Below are 14061 nucleotides of genomic sequence, written 5' to 3'. Positions count from 1 at the left end.
TTTTCTTGTTTTGCTGCATTGACTAAGACCTACAGTATAATGTTAAATAGAAGCACTAATATAGAGAATTTTTGTGTTGATCCTAATTAGACTCCTAATCTAGTAGAAATTCTGCTAAAAATCTTTCACCATTATGTGACAGTTTTCCTATAGTTATTTTATGGGTATCCCTTATGAGGTTAAGGAAGTTGTTTTTGTTCCTAGTTTGCTAAAATGAGCTGAAATTTATAAGATGAATTAGTGATAGTCTTTCATGATTTGGCCACAGGAATGAATGATTTGAATGAGGTTTAGTCTCTAATGACATACATGAATTATTTGAAGGACAGTGTCTTGGTAATTCCTGACTTGCCACTGGAGATACTGATATTCCTCCCAGAACAACCTCTGATCCAATTTATTTGGCGAGATTTAGTAAAGAGCTTGTATGGCATTTAATCTGGCCTTCGGAAGTAGGGCCTGACTTAGAGAACATAAATGTGCAAACAAGGACACCTACACTTCAACCTTTGTTCTGACACCATCCCACTCTCTGAAGTTGACCGAAAGAAATAACAACTAATATTTACAAAACTTTTTATCAGATGTCTGGCTCTGTGATGAGCACATTACATATTTTGCAGCATGGAATGTTGACGAAATCCTGATGACATAGATATTATCAATGTCCCCATTTTACAGATGAAGAAAAGAAGATGTGCAGGGTTTAGTACCTTTATGTCCAAGATCATAAAACAGTATAAGCGGCAGAGCCAAGACTGTAACGTAACTCCAGTGAAACCAAACTTTATGTTAGCAAAGAATTTTCTGTACTACAAGTCACTTTCCATTTTTGGGTTTCTAATTTCTTATATATAAAACCAAATGTGAACTATACCAGGATTAAGCAACCCTCCATGCAAAATGGATCTAATAAGAAAACACTGGAATGAGTGTGGGCTATATACTTTTCTAAACATGCATATTTCTGCCAATCTGGAACCACAGTATCTGCAAAAGCACTTATGCATTATTTCCCTGTCGCTAAAGAGTTTCACCTTAGGGGTAGAATTTCAAACACCACATCATTAATACTCACTGTACTGTTTATGTGTACTGAGTTCTAACACTGAGGCTTTAAATACAAATTGTCTAAGATGAAATCTAGTTTGGTGGTTGGGATGGCATATATAGGGAAGGGGAAGTTGTGGAAAGATCTATGGATAGAGGGATATCAAACTTCAGTAAAAGTAGAGACAAAAGGACAGGTTTGTACTTTAGTGATGTGAAACAGGGGTGCAACATTTGGAAAGGAATCTAATTAGGATATAGAAGAAGAAAGGCTATGAGATATAATATGAATGAATTACTTTCTTTTCTCACTCCTAGATTATAAATTAACAATAAGAAAACATTTTTTTGAGGGAGAGGTGGGCTTGTACAGAAAAGTTCACCTTTGTCTCTCTTACTCTTTTGTCCCATGCTTGTTAGGTCACAAAAGCCTCATCCCTAGCAGTAGCTCTGAGTCTATGACTCAGTCCTATCATGGAAGCACCTTTTTTTACAGTTTACCAATGGCAGTTCTGGCAAGTGCACAAAGACCCATTCTGATGGGAAGAAGGGAAGGAGGTTGAGAAGTTCACATACAATCCACTACGTTTGCATTGTTTGATATTCATTGATCTTATTATTAGAATACTGTGATATAAGTAACTGACTTGCATTTCAATTATTCTCCAGAGGGCAGAATAGGGGGCATTTGCCAGCCCAGTAAAATTTGTTGGAGCTAACTAGCTAGGGAGATTGCTGATAAAGAGGAATGCCTTTTTTGTGCTTCAGATAATGAGTCACTTATTGACTATCTGAATATTTGGTCACAGGAGTGGCCTCTTTCACACCCAGTGTAGTTCCTTTAGGGTCCAATCTCCACCCTTGACCAAAGGAAGGCACGTCCAAGCCCAAATTGTTCATATCAGCCTATACTATTTATTACACATTGCAATAAGTACATGCAATTAGCTAACAGCCTCTTTCCCAACTACACTTTAGTTGGGTCCACAACTTTCCCTAGAAAAAGAATGCTCCTGGTGTTTTTCTCCAAAATCAACAACAAGAAAGATTTATCTAATTGGATGATAGGGCGAAGGAGAGTTATCTCAGCCTGATCCGGAAATCTGACTTCAGGGACAGCTACAGCTTCAGTTCCCTTTTCACCAATGTGTAGCACAGCCTTGTGGGCAGCCTGTGGAGGGAGAACAAACACTGCTGATCCCCTCAAGGAACAGGAAAAGTCTTGGGAACAGTTTGGAAGCAAGAAATGAAAAAGGAAAAACAGGACTACTCCTTTACTGTACTGTGTTGATGATGCTTCAAATGAAAGCTACTTGGCTAAGTGTAGTTAACTAATACCTGATTATTTTATAGTTAGCTGTCAGAGAACCATATCATTCCCCATGGCTTTCTGGCTCTATAAGTCACTTCTTAAGCTTTCCTCTGCCACTGCCACCTCCTCCAGAACTGTATCTCATCAGAGTCAATTCTGATGATTAATTTCTTTATCAGAATTATTTTAGAACATGAAGGTCAAGGATGGAAGTAACTGTTACAGTGACTTGTTCGGGTGTAATGAGAATGACTATAGAGTGAATCTGCCTTAGGAAAAGCGATTCTGCATCCCTATGCTTCAGAATCCTAATCAATAAAATGAGAGATGAATTAACTGACTCTCAATGGTCCTTCCGTCTTATTCATTCAGCATCTCTAATCTACCAACTTACCTTAGAAAGTTTAAGACTGTTGTCCTCTGTGACTTCAGGAAATTTGGCATTGTCAGCAAAGGCATCCTGGATGCCCATCTTCAGAAGGATGTCTCCAAGGTCATATGTGGCAGAAATTGAAAATTTTGGAACAAACACGTCAATCCACCTATGGGGGTAAGGGTAGGGAACACACGACTATAAGAACACCAAACATGATTTTCTTCCCCTCTCTGTCGCCATGGTATTATATTGCACTATGATACTCCCCTAGATATTGACAACCACTGCTATGTAGGTCAACACATGGCACCAAAACTACAGAAGTTATCCTGGAAAAAATGTGCTCTGGTTCAGTCTATGTTGAACTGCAGCACTGGAAGGAGAGAGATGTAACTCTTTCATGATCAAGAAGAAACATCCCTGGAATGTTGGCCAAGGTTGGGGAGCCAGTAGCATGATTTCAATGGATAGCAAAAACACCTGGAGAATTTCATGATTTTCTATCTAGGACTCCCACCCCAGTAGGGCTACCAATCCGCTTCAGCATAAAAATCCTACCCATCCCCTAAGCTTTACTTGGCCTCTGAGAAGCAATCAATTTACTTGACTTTGGAGAGTTCATTTTATCTTTCCAGCCCTGACTTCCTCATTTGAAAAATGCCTATGATAAAATTTATTTTCCCGTTTTCTTGACGTGCTTTGATAAAGCGGAATATGTAAAGTGCCCAGCAAAGGGACTGGCACAGTGTATATTCTCGGCATATTTTAGTGGTCCTCACACAGCTGTTAAGTAGTTCAGGTTGATTGTCCTGCCTCTGAGTTTCTGCTAAACTCAATTTTACTTGTACCACTATGCCCACCCTCCACTTCTCACATCACCTAAAATGTTTACCCCTTCTTCAGTAAGCGGTTCCACTTCTTCAATGTTTTAGATGACATGGCCCCTTCTACCCAGTCCATCCTGCCCTCCTTAGGAAGGACAAAGAGTGCCAGAGCGTTCTTGCTATAGTCCATTTGCAGCACTGTGCAGTTCAGGTCTGTATCCACCAGGTGATAGTATTGTTCCATCTGGTGCATCATGGGCACGTGCACTGTTGTGGTCTTGTCCACTAAAAAGCTGGAACCCTCTTCTGTCTTAGATGGATCAAAAGGATTTGCCCATTGGGCTTGAAATACAGAAAGAAAAGAGTTGTTTGTTTTAAACCAGTGTGAGCTTTTCTATCAGTCATCTCATCTAGTAATTAAGATCACCACAGAGATAGATACCTACTGTCAACCAGTTTTATAGTGAGTAACTGAGGCTCAAGGAGAGAAAGTATCTTTACATGGTCTTCCAGCTAGCTGCTGGCAGAGCCAAAAGTCACACCCAGGAATGCTGAACTCCAGGTTCAACAAATGTTCCCTCAGTGTTCAAAACCACTATACTTACACTAAACCCATCAGAGCCACAGTTTCCTCTTCCGTAAAAAGGTATAAGCACATCCAACACACAGGGTGAAATGAGACAACAGATCTGTTCTGCCGTTTTATCCATCTACAAGTGTGTGGTTTGTGGCCAAGAATTGTTCATTCCTCCACCAAACATGGCTGACATGTGCTGTAGAACCAGGAGAAATCATTTGGGCCCAGCACCTTCAGAAAAGAGTCACATGATTCTTGTTGTTACAAGCACCAGCTTTAAAATCAGACATACCTGGGTGGGAATACCAGCTCTGAAACTTATTATCTCTGTGAAACTGGGCATGTGTGAGGATCAGATGAGACAAGATGTGTAAACCACACACGTAGCATGGTGCTTGGTACACAGTGGGTGCAGAGTATTTAGAAGTATTTATGCCCAAGAATACCCAAGAATGCATAGAAAGTGAGAGCCACAGTGGGGTTTAAACCCAAATCTGTTCACCTGCCAAGCATCCCGCCTCACAAAATCTTTTGGAAACCATGATTTTATGGCTAGGTGTGAGCAGGATGATTATACCATTGTCACTACTCTCTCCCTAGAAAATTCCTGGGTTCATCCACATAAATATGTATCCCTCTGGAAGATAGAAAATTACACACAGTTATGTCCAGTGGAGCAAGTCACTGTGGTATGAAGGGCACCTATTGATGCCAGTGAGAAGAGACTATGACCTCCCCACAGTGTCCCACCAAATGATCAGAACACTGAACTAGAAATAAACATTGTAGAGCCTTACCTTTAAAATGAATATAGTTCACCAAGACCATGACGGTGTTTGGTTTGAGGTCTTGGATGAGGTCCACAACTTTCCCTTTTGTTTGCTTCTCCACATGACTGTTGATTTCCTGCTGAGCTGCAGAAACATTGGAGAAGTTGGTAGAAAATACTTCAGTCTCATAGAGGCTTTTGACATCATCCAAGAACTCGGGCAGTGGTTTCAGCTGCTTTCCAATGAAGAGGGCATTTCCCATCTGTAATTCCAGCTCCTTCTTTGGAAAATTCAGTGAACAAATCAGGTGCTGGAAGCCCTGTTGGATCTCTGCTGTAGGGGTGTCTGTGAGGTTGAACCCCAAGCTTTCCATGATTTGAGTTTGGGTGTTGGAGCAAGCCCCAGTGGAGAGCATGGCCAAAGCTGCAGAAATGCTCACAGGGGAAAAGAAAATGTTCCGATCTGGGGTTTCCACAGTGAACCTCCGGTACAGGTTGAATGCAAAGTCAGCATTGATGGATGACATCTTATAGAGGGTGGCATTTTGTTGGGGGGAGTGGCAGGTGGTTACTTTGCCTTCAGAGCTGTTGGGTGGTGCACAATGAAGCCCAAGTACCAAGAGAACCAGGTAGAGGAACAGTAGCATTTTGGAAGGAAGGTTATCTATAAGAGATGAGGTGAGAGAAGCATTGCGGGATCTTACTGGGTGAAAACTCTGAGTCAGAAATACCTAATAGTCATCCATTATGATTAGTAAAACAATAGAAAATATTTAATGAAGTGCTCATCAGAGGCCTTGTGGTGGCCCCTCTCTCCTGAAAAACTAATGAAGATGAAACATTTAATAGGAGCAGGGAGTAGGAGAGGTGGTTTGCTAGGGCCATAGAAATAATGGCATGGACTGTCATTCAGCTATAATAGCAACATATGAAAATTCTGTGAGTAAATCAAATTTATGAAAATTAAATTTCTTATTTTTGAATCAGAGGCAGCCTTTTGGAAAGGAATCCTTAGATAAACTAGCACTCCTTCTGCTTACCTTATTTTTTGTAGATTAGAATTTTGGATTTTTTTTGTAAATTGGGAATTTTTCTTAAAATAAAATCTATAAAAAATGAGATAATATCTGTACTTTTCTTTGGATAAAAGACAAAAGGAGAATGATTTTCACAGGAAATGTTTAGTTGGAATGGGAGATTGGTGGTTTATAGAGCCATGTACAAGGCCACAAGCTGAAATTAATGCATTCATGCAACACATGGAAGCTAGGGGAGTATTTTCAAACAATAGGAAGATAAAAATATAACTTATTGAATTTCAGATCTCTCTCACCATCAGTATTACCTAGAGTCATGTCTAAGTTGCAAGACATGTTAACACAATTAGTTTTACACTCATCCATGTTAATTTTTAATTACTAGAGCAGAAGCCAGAAAATATGAGTAAGATTCTCTGAACCTGGAAGAGTATAAGGCAGTGGAGTGAGGCAGTCAGCTATGGAATCCAATGACCATGGACATGAATGGTCAGAAGGAAGAGATCCATGGAGTCAAAACAAGAATCCTTCTGCAACCCTCCATTCTCTTCCTGAGTGATCTCATTCACTCCCAGGAATACAACTGCCACTGCACAAAACTACATACTCTACTCCATTTGTCCACCTGACTATTGGATATATCAACTAGAATGTTCCAATACTGAAATCTCGAATTTTCCAAAGGAAAACACATCATCTCCCTAGCCTTCAAACCTACTCCTTATCATAATTCTATACCACTGTCCATTGAGACTCTCATGCCAGAAACCTGGGAGTCATCCTAGGGACTTCCTTCATTCTCATTCTCCACATCTAATGAATAATGATTCCCTATGAGTGCTACCTCTTAAATGACAATCATAATTCCTTTTTCTTCTTTTCTACTGCTACCGCCTCAGTTCATGGCCTGAACTACTTCACCAGCTCCTAGCAGGTTATACTGACTTCAATCTCCCCAACTTCAACTCTTCTTATTCTACTGCTCTATTCAAGCTTCACATTGTCACCACGGTTCTCTTTCTGTAAAAGTCACAGGGGGTGGTAGAAGGTCAATTATCAGATGACCACACTTAGACTTTGGCCTCTGGAGCTAGGAATTTGGAGCCCATGGTTATTTGGGATCCTGACTTGCTGATAGAAATGTTCCTAGTTTCCAAAGAGAAAAAAAAGTACTTACAGCACATGCCCAAGAAGCCACTTGCATCTCTCAGAAAGCAAAATCTTTCCATCTTTATGTGCCCTGTATTGCAAAAGCAGAGCACTCTTAGTTACTCATTTACCCCAGCATCAACCCTGGGATGATATTTTCAAAGCTGATGCACTAAACCAAGGCCAAAAGGAACAAAGTAAAAAATGATAAGGATGGAACTTTGAATGATTGCTTTAGCTGCCAGATCCTTCGTCTATAACAAAAGAAAAAAGATTGCCAGAGCTAGCAGTGTCCATGTTCACGCTAGGAAATGTGTCTTTTCAGCAGACAAAATGAAGATCAGAAACAAAAGTGCCAAAAGGCAGCAAGAAAAGACTGTTCTCCTCATCAGGGCTAACAGTGGTGGATTGCGAGCCTTTTGAGGAAACAGTGCATACAGGCAGAGGCTGGGTGAGCATCTCTACCAGATGCAGTAGAAATTATTTGTACACTTTCTTGGAGAATATGATGTTAAAAGTAGCTTCCAACTCTAGACTACTGATGCTGTACACATCTATGTTTGCTCAGGGGATAACTAGTCCTGTCTTCTGGTTACTAAAGTCTCCTGTGCCATCTCCTGGGCTGCAGGACTCCAAAAGAGAACAGAAGCTGCAGAGGAGAGTAGAATCAAAGATTTCACTGTTCAGTATTCACTGTATACTGAACTATGTGCTGCAAAGGAGCAGTGAGAGCAAAGAACACTGGACTCAGTCAGAATACCTGAGTTCAATCTTGCCTTTGCCAGTTCCTAGCGCCAGTAGTAATAGTCGTCGTCGTCGTCGTCGTCGTCGTCGTCGTCGTCGTCGTCGTAGTAGTAATAGTAGTAGAAACAGCAATTCCACTGACTGAATATTTACTGTGTGCTGAGCACAACATGAAGAATCTAATTCCTGACACTAACTGTTTCAGGACTACATTAAGAATGTGCATATGTTAAGTGAGTGGTGGGGGTTGGGGGAATACGGGCTTTTTGAGGTAAGCCTAGACTACAGTCTATGGTGGAGCTTGGAAGCCAGGTTAAATAGTACAACTTTACCTTGAGAGAACTAGAAAGCCACTGGGAAATTTTGACAAGGCGGTGACTTGATAGAGGGTAATTGTGCTGTGACATTGTTTCTTCTCAACCAAACATAGGCAGAGCTCCCACTATGTGGAAGGTACCACACTCAGGACTGAGGTTTCAGAGATGAATGTTAAATGTCAGTCCTGAACCTAAGGGATTGTTCTAACTGCCTAACACCCACTGCTCAGACTTAACAGGACTGGGCACAGCTTACACATGGGATAGTCACAGGCGCACATGTCCCGCTACAAGGCAGTGGAAAGCTCAGATCTTCCGACACTGGGGTCAGTCCATACTCACTCCTGGTATACCACACAGAGCAAGGTCTGCTCTCATCTATAGGCAGTCGCTGCAGAAGAAATAAGGAGACTATGTAGAAAGAAAACTTCCAAACCTGTGCCCTCTGGTGGCATAGTCAGACAATGGCACAGCTTTTTTTCTGCTGCACTAATTCACCTGAGTTTTGCTAACCAGATAGTAATTGCAGGGCCTGTTGCCCACATACGAGAAGGGCAACCCTCCCACTGACGACTTCCCTATCTCGTGCTCTGGAGTCCTGTGCTCCTGTCATGTCTTTGCTACGTAGTAACCATCTATTTTGAGGCAAGTTACTTAATAATCCTGAACATCAGTTTCCTCACCTCTATAATGGAATGATAACAATCCCTACATCATGCAGTTACCAAGAGTATCAAATGAAACTTAGAGGTGGTATCTAGAAGCTCCTCTATAGTGCCTGGCACTTAGCAGGGATCTGGCAACTGTTAATTCACTTTCCCTTCATCTACTATCTTGAATCTCTTCTCCCATCCCAAGTCTCCGCAGTACCTATATTCCACCCCCACCCCCATTCCTGACTGCTCTTCAGTTCTGCTTTCTGGAAATGCATTCTTTCTGAGGTGAAATAGATTGATTGATTGCTAATGTGTAACATCTTCTTTAAAACTTTTATTTTAAAACAATAATTTCAGTCTTGTGTAAAGCTGCTGGATCTAGCACATTGACAGAATCCCCTAGGAAGTGTAATCATATAAATAAATTCAATCAGATTTTAAATTATGTGTCTCCCTCTTTGGGTGAATGCCATCATAATACATTCCCCCCAAAATTTCCTCAGAATTTTGTTTTGAAAAATCCACAGTTCAAATTTCTTTTAATGTATGAACATTTTTCTCCTACTTTTGGCTTGATATTTGAGCCTCTACCTCAGTCTGGTGGTAAATGATAGGATCTTGCTCTAGTTATATGTCTGGAGATAATAACAGGTGTGGGGTGGTGGCATCAGGAAAATAGGCTTCATATGGCAATTTAGAAGCCTATTTCACAAGCAAGGAAATTACTGAGTATTTAAGCAAAAGAGAAATAGCCTCATTAGACAAAGAGAAGAATTGTGTCTGTTGGCAAGGGAAGCTCAGTGGACATTTTAGGCTTGAAGTTCCTTTAACTCTCACAATTTTCCTACTCTTAAGTTCTCACTATTTTCGTTTCAGTGACTAAATGACAAAAGAAACCTGTCACTGCTGGGAAATAAATTAACTATGAAATTTAATCTCACAGGATCAAATCCTGAGTATAGTATTTGGCTAATTTAGCCCTCTAGTTTCATTAGATAAGAGACTCTATCTGCATACTGAATGGCTTCAGCATATGACCTGAGCACCAGGAATTTGGGGTTTTGACCATATCATTCTTTTTCTTAGTCTTTCTAGTGTCATCAGAAGCTTTGATCTCATCCCACAAACTCTAAATTCTTTACAACCTTCAGACTTCACTATGGCAGCAAGGGGGTCCTCCAAAGCCGTGCCTTCAAAAGGCTCTATATTTCAGAGAACCACTTAATTAGTTGTTTTGTCTTTCATTTAGTTTTATGAGCTTTGTTATTTCATTTCATACTCCCTTTCTAGAATACAAATTGTGTTTTACACTCTTTTTACCTCTATGAGACCAGATAATAAAATTTAAAGTTTCATAATTTCCTTAAATTTTATTGCATGAAATGTAATTCCTCATGTCAACGTCTGCATCAGTCAGAGTTCATGGCTCTAAACAACAGTAACTGCTATTGGATAACCTTAACAGAAAAGATATTAATTGGAGGATATGACTCTACACAAAATTAACAGAAATGCTGAGAATCTTGCTAATTTTGCATGGAAGGAGATGTGGGGACAGTTATGGATCTACCTTGGTTCATAAACATTGATTAATGACTCATCTGTATGTCCTTTGGATGAAAAATGATTGTAAAATAGGTAATATGAGATGTAGGAAGAAGTATGTGGGTAGATCACAGCAAATAGGAACAGAGTATGAAGGTATCAGTGCCCCATATGAAGGCTCACCAAAGAGCAACATCAGCACAGTAAAAGTTTACAATCAGGTGGATAAGATAATTCATTCTATGGATGTCAATTGGTTGACATCCATAGAATGAATTATCTTATCCACCTGATTGTAAACTTTTCCCACCAATTCCAGTTTTTATTTAATATGTTCAGGAAGAAAGTATCCATGCCAGTTGGGATGGAAGTTATGCACAGGCTCAGAAACATAGACCTTTATTTAACATGGGTGACCTGGCTACACCTACCTCAGAGAGTGACACAATATGGCACACTTTCTCAGGCGAAATAGCAAGCTACCTGATTTTAGCTTGATTGTAATGGATTAGTTCTATCACAGAAGGAGCATAGTTTTGTTCTCATAGGGAATTAGACAAAGACTCTAAATATAGCTTCAACTCCCTTGCCTGAAATGCTTTTGCCAAAACTACCATCCAAGGACTTGTGAACTGTCATATCCACCACACACTATTCTACAAAGCATCCCTCTGACCACAGATAAACAAACAAACAAACAAACAAACAAACAAATAAATCACACCTAAGTATGGCAATTGGCTATTGAAATTCACAGCTCAAAAAGCAGTCATAAGAAGAAAGTTCATATCATTACAGGCCTATCTCCAAAAATAAGAACGATTCCAAATAAACAAACTAACACTTCATCTTAAAAAGACTAGAAAAGGAAAAATAAATGAACCCTAAAGTCAGCAGAAGGAAAGATATCATCAAAATTAGAGCAGAAATAAATGAAATTGAAAACAAAACAAACAAACAAAAAACAATAGAAAAAATAAATGCAACAAAGAGCTGGTTCTATGAGAAGGTTAATAAAATTGACAAATTCCTGGCCAGACTCACTAAAAGAAAAAGAGAAAAGACGCAAATAAACAAAATCAGGGATGAAAGAGGGGAAATTACAACTGAAATCACAGAAATACAAAGGATCATACAAGAATACTATGAAAAAGTACATAACACCAAATTTAATAACCTAGAAGAAATGGACAAGTACTTAGAAAAATATATCTTCCTAGACTGAATCAAAAAAGAACTGCAAAATCTAAATAGACTGATTAGCAGTATGGAAATTGAAACAATCATCAAGAAACTACCAAAGAGGGAAAGTCCAGGACCAGATGGCTTCACCACTGAATTCCACCAAACATCCAAATAAGATTTAATACCTATTCTCCTCAAACTCTTACAAAACATTGAAGAGAAGGCAATACTTCCCAACTCATTTTAGGAGGCAAATATTACTGCGATACCAAAACCTGGTAAAGATAACACAAAAAAAGAAAACTACAGACCAATATCTATCATGAACACAGAGGCAAAAATCCTAAATAAGATACTAGTGAACCGAATACAGCAACATATTAAAAAGATTATACACCACGAACAAATGGGCTTCATCCTAGAGGAACAGAAATGGTTCGACATACGCAAATCAATTAATGTGATACATCATATAAACAAATTAAAAAATAAGAATCATATGATCATATCAAAAGATGCAGAAAAAGGCCTCGACAAGATATAGCATCCATTTATGATCAAAACATTTAACAAAATTGGTATAAAAGGAAAGTATCTTAACATAATAAAGGCCATATATGACAAACCCTCAGTCAACATTATACTTAATGGTGAAAAACTAAAACCTTCCAAGATCAGAAACAAGGCAAGGCTGTTCACTTTCACCACTGTTATTTAATATAACATTGGAGATCCTAGCGAGTGCAATCAGACAAGAGAAAGATATAAAAGGCATCCAAATAGAAAATAAAGAAATCAAACTGTCACTCTTTGTCGATGACATGATTCTCTATATAGAAAAACCTAAAGACTTCACAAGAACACTACTAGAAACAATAAGTCTCTGGATACAAAATCAATATTCAAAAATTCATAGCTTTCCTATACTCTAATAATGAAGTGTCAGAAAAAAAAGTGGAAAACATAATTCCTTTTGCAATTGCAACAAAAAGAATATAATACCTAAGAATAAACTCAATGAAACAAATGAAGGACCTATATAATGAAAACTACAAGACCCTATTAAAAGAAATTGAAGAAGATACAAGAAATGGAAAGATATTCTGTGTTCCTGAATTGGAAGAATCAACATAGTTAAAATGACCATATTACCTAAAGCATTATACAGATTTAATGCAATCCACATCAACATCACATCAGCATATTTATAGAAACAGAACAAAATATCATCAGATCTGTATGAAAACACAAAAGACCCCGAATTGCCAAAACCATCCTGAGAAAAAAGAATGAGCTTAGAGACATCACTCTGCCTGACTTCAAATTATACTACAAAAGGACAATAATCAAAACAGCATGGTATTGGCTGCAAAACAGACACAAAGACCAGTAGAACAAAATCGAAAGCCCAGAAGAAAATCCATATTTATATGGGGAAATAATTTTCGACAAAAAAAGCCAAAAACATACAGTGGAGAAAGGCAAGCCTTTTCAATAAATGGTGCTGGGGAAACTGGAAAGCCATCTGCAAATGAATGAAACTAGACTGTTGTCTATCACCACACAACAAAAGAAACTCAAAGTGGATTAAGGACCTGAATATAAGACCAGAAACAATAAAATACATAGAAGAAAATATAGGAACTAAACTCAAGGACCTTGGACTTGAAAGGGATTTTATGAATTTGACCTCAAAAGCAAGGGAAATAAAAGCTAAAATAAATGAATGGGACTACATCAAACTAAAAAGCTTCTGCTCAGCAAATGAAATCATCGACAAGGGAAAATATATTTGCAAGCAATGCCTCCGATAAGAGCCTAATATCCAAAATATACAAAAAACTCATACTACTCAATAACAACAAAAATACAAATGATACAATCAAAAAATGGGCAGAAGACCTGAACAGACACTTCTCTCTAGAGGACAGAAAAATGGCCAACAAATATATGAAAAGATGCTCAACATCTCTAGCTATTAGGGAAATGCAAGTCAGAACCACAATGAGATATCATCTCACACCTGTTAGAATAGCTATAATCAACAAGACAAGTAATAACAAATGCTGGAGAGAATGCGAAGAAATAAGAACCCTCATATATTGCCAGTGGGACTGCAAATTGGTACAGCCACTATGGAAAACTGTATGGAATTTCCTCAAAAAACTAAGAATTGATCTACCATATGATCCAGCAATCCCTCTACTGGATATTTACCCCAAAGACTTGAAAACCCATATTCAAAAAGATATTTGCACACTGATGTTCATAGCAGCATTATTCACAGTGGCCAGGACATAGAAGCAACCAAAGTGTCCTACGATAGATGATTGTCTAAAGAAGCTGTGGTACATGTATACAATGGGATATTACTCAGACATAAGAAAAGATGAAATACTGTCATTTGCGACAACGCGAATTGACCTCGAGATAATCATGCTAAGCAAAATAAGCCAAACAGAAAAAGTTGAACATCACATGATATCACTTATATGTGGGATATAAACCTAAAAGCAAGAA

General features: G+C 38.7%; 1 protein-coding gene across 1 annotated transcript; it reads right to left on the bottom strand.

Moving 5' to 3' along the window:
* Nucleotides 1-1952: 1952 nt before the first annotated feature.
* Nucleotides 1953-7146, bottom strand: SERPINA7 (serpin family A member 7). The gene is made up of 5 exons (XM_039879076.1): nt 7123-7146; nt 4937-5572; nt 3631-3904; nt 2757-2904; nt 1953-2221 (listed from the first exon to the last, which is right to left on the bottom strand). Exons 1-5 carry the CDS (start codon nt 7127-7129, stop codon nt 2018-2020), a joined length of 1269 nt encoding a protein of 422 aa, XP_039735010.1. The 5' UTR covers nt 7130-7146; the 3' UTR covers nt 1953-2017.
* Nucleotides 7147-14061: the final 6915 nt, after the last annotated feature.

The sequence above is a fragment of the Pteropus medius genome, unplaced genomic scaffold (genome assembly GCF_902729225.1).
Source record: "Pteropus medius unplaced genomic scaffold, Ma_sr-lr_union100, whole genome shotgun sequence".
In the NCBI taxonomy this organism is placed as follows: domain Eukaryota; kingdom Metazoa; phylum Chordata; class Mammalia; order Chiroptera; family Pteropodidae; genus Pteropus; species Pteropus medius.
This window is presented reverse-complemented; position numbering and strand designations above follow the sequence as displayed.

Excerpts from the sequence above, each read along its gene's own strand:
- SERPINA7 (XM_039879076.1), bottom strand. Across the intron at positions 2,905-3,630 it reads AACCGCTTACTGAAGAAGGG|GTGGATTGACGTGTTTGTTC; the intron begins GTAAACATTTTA and ends TTACCCCCATAG. Across the intron at positions 2,222-2,756 it reads ACAGTCTTAAACTTTCTAAG|GCTGCCCACAAGGCTGTGCT; the intron begins GTAAGTTGGTAG and ends CTCCCTCCACAG.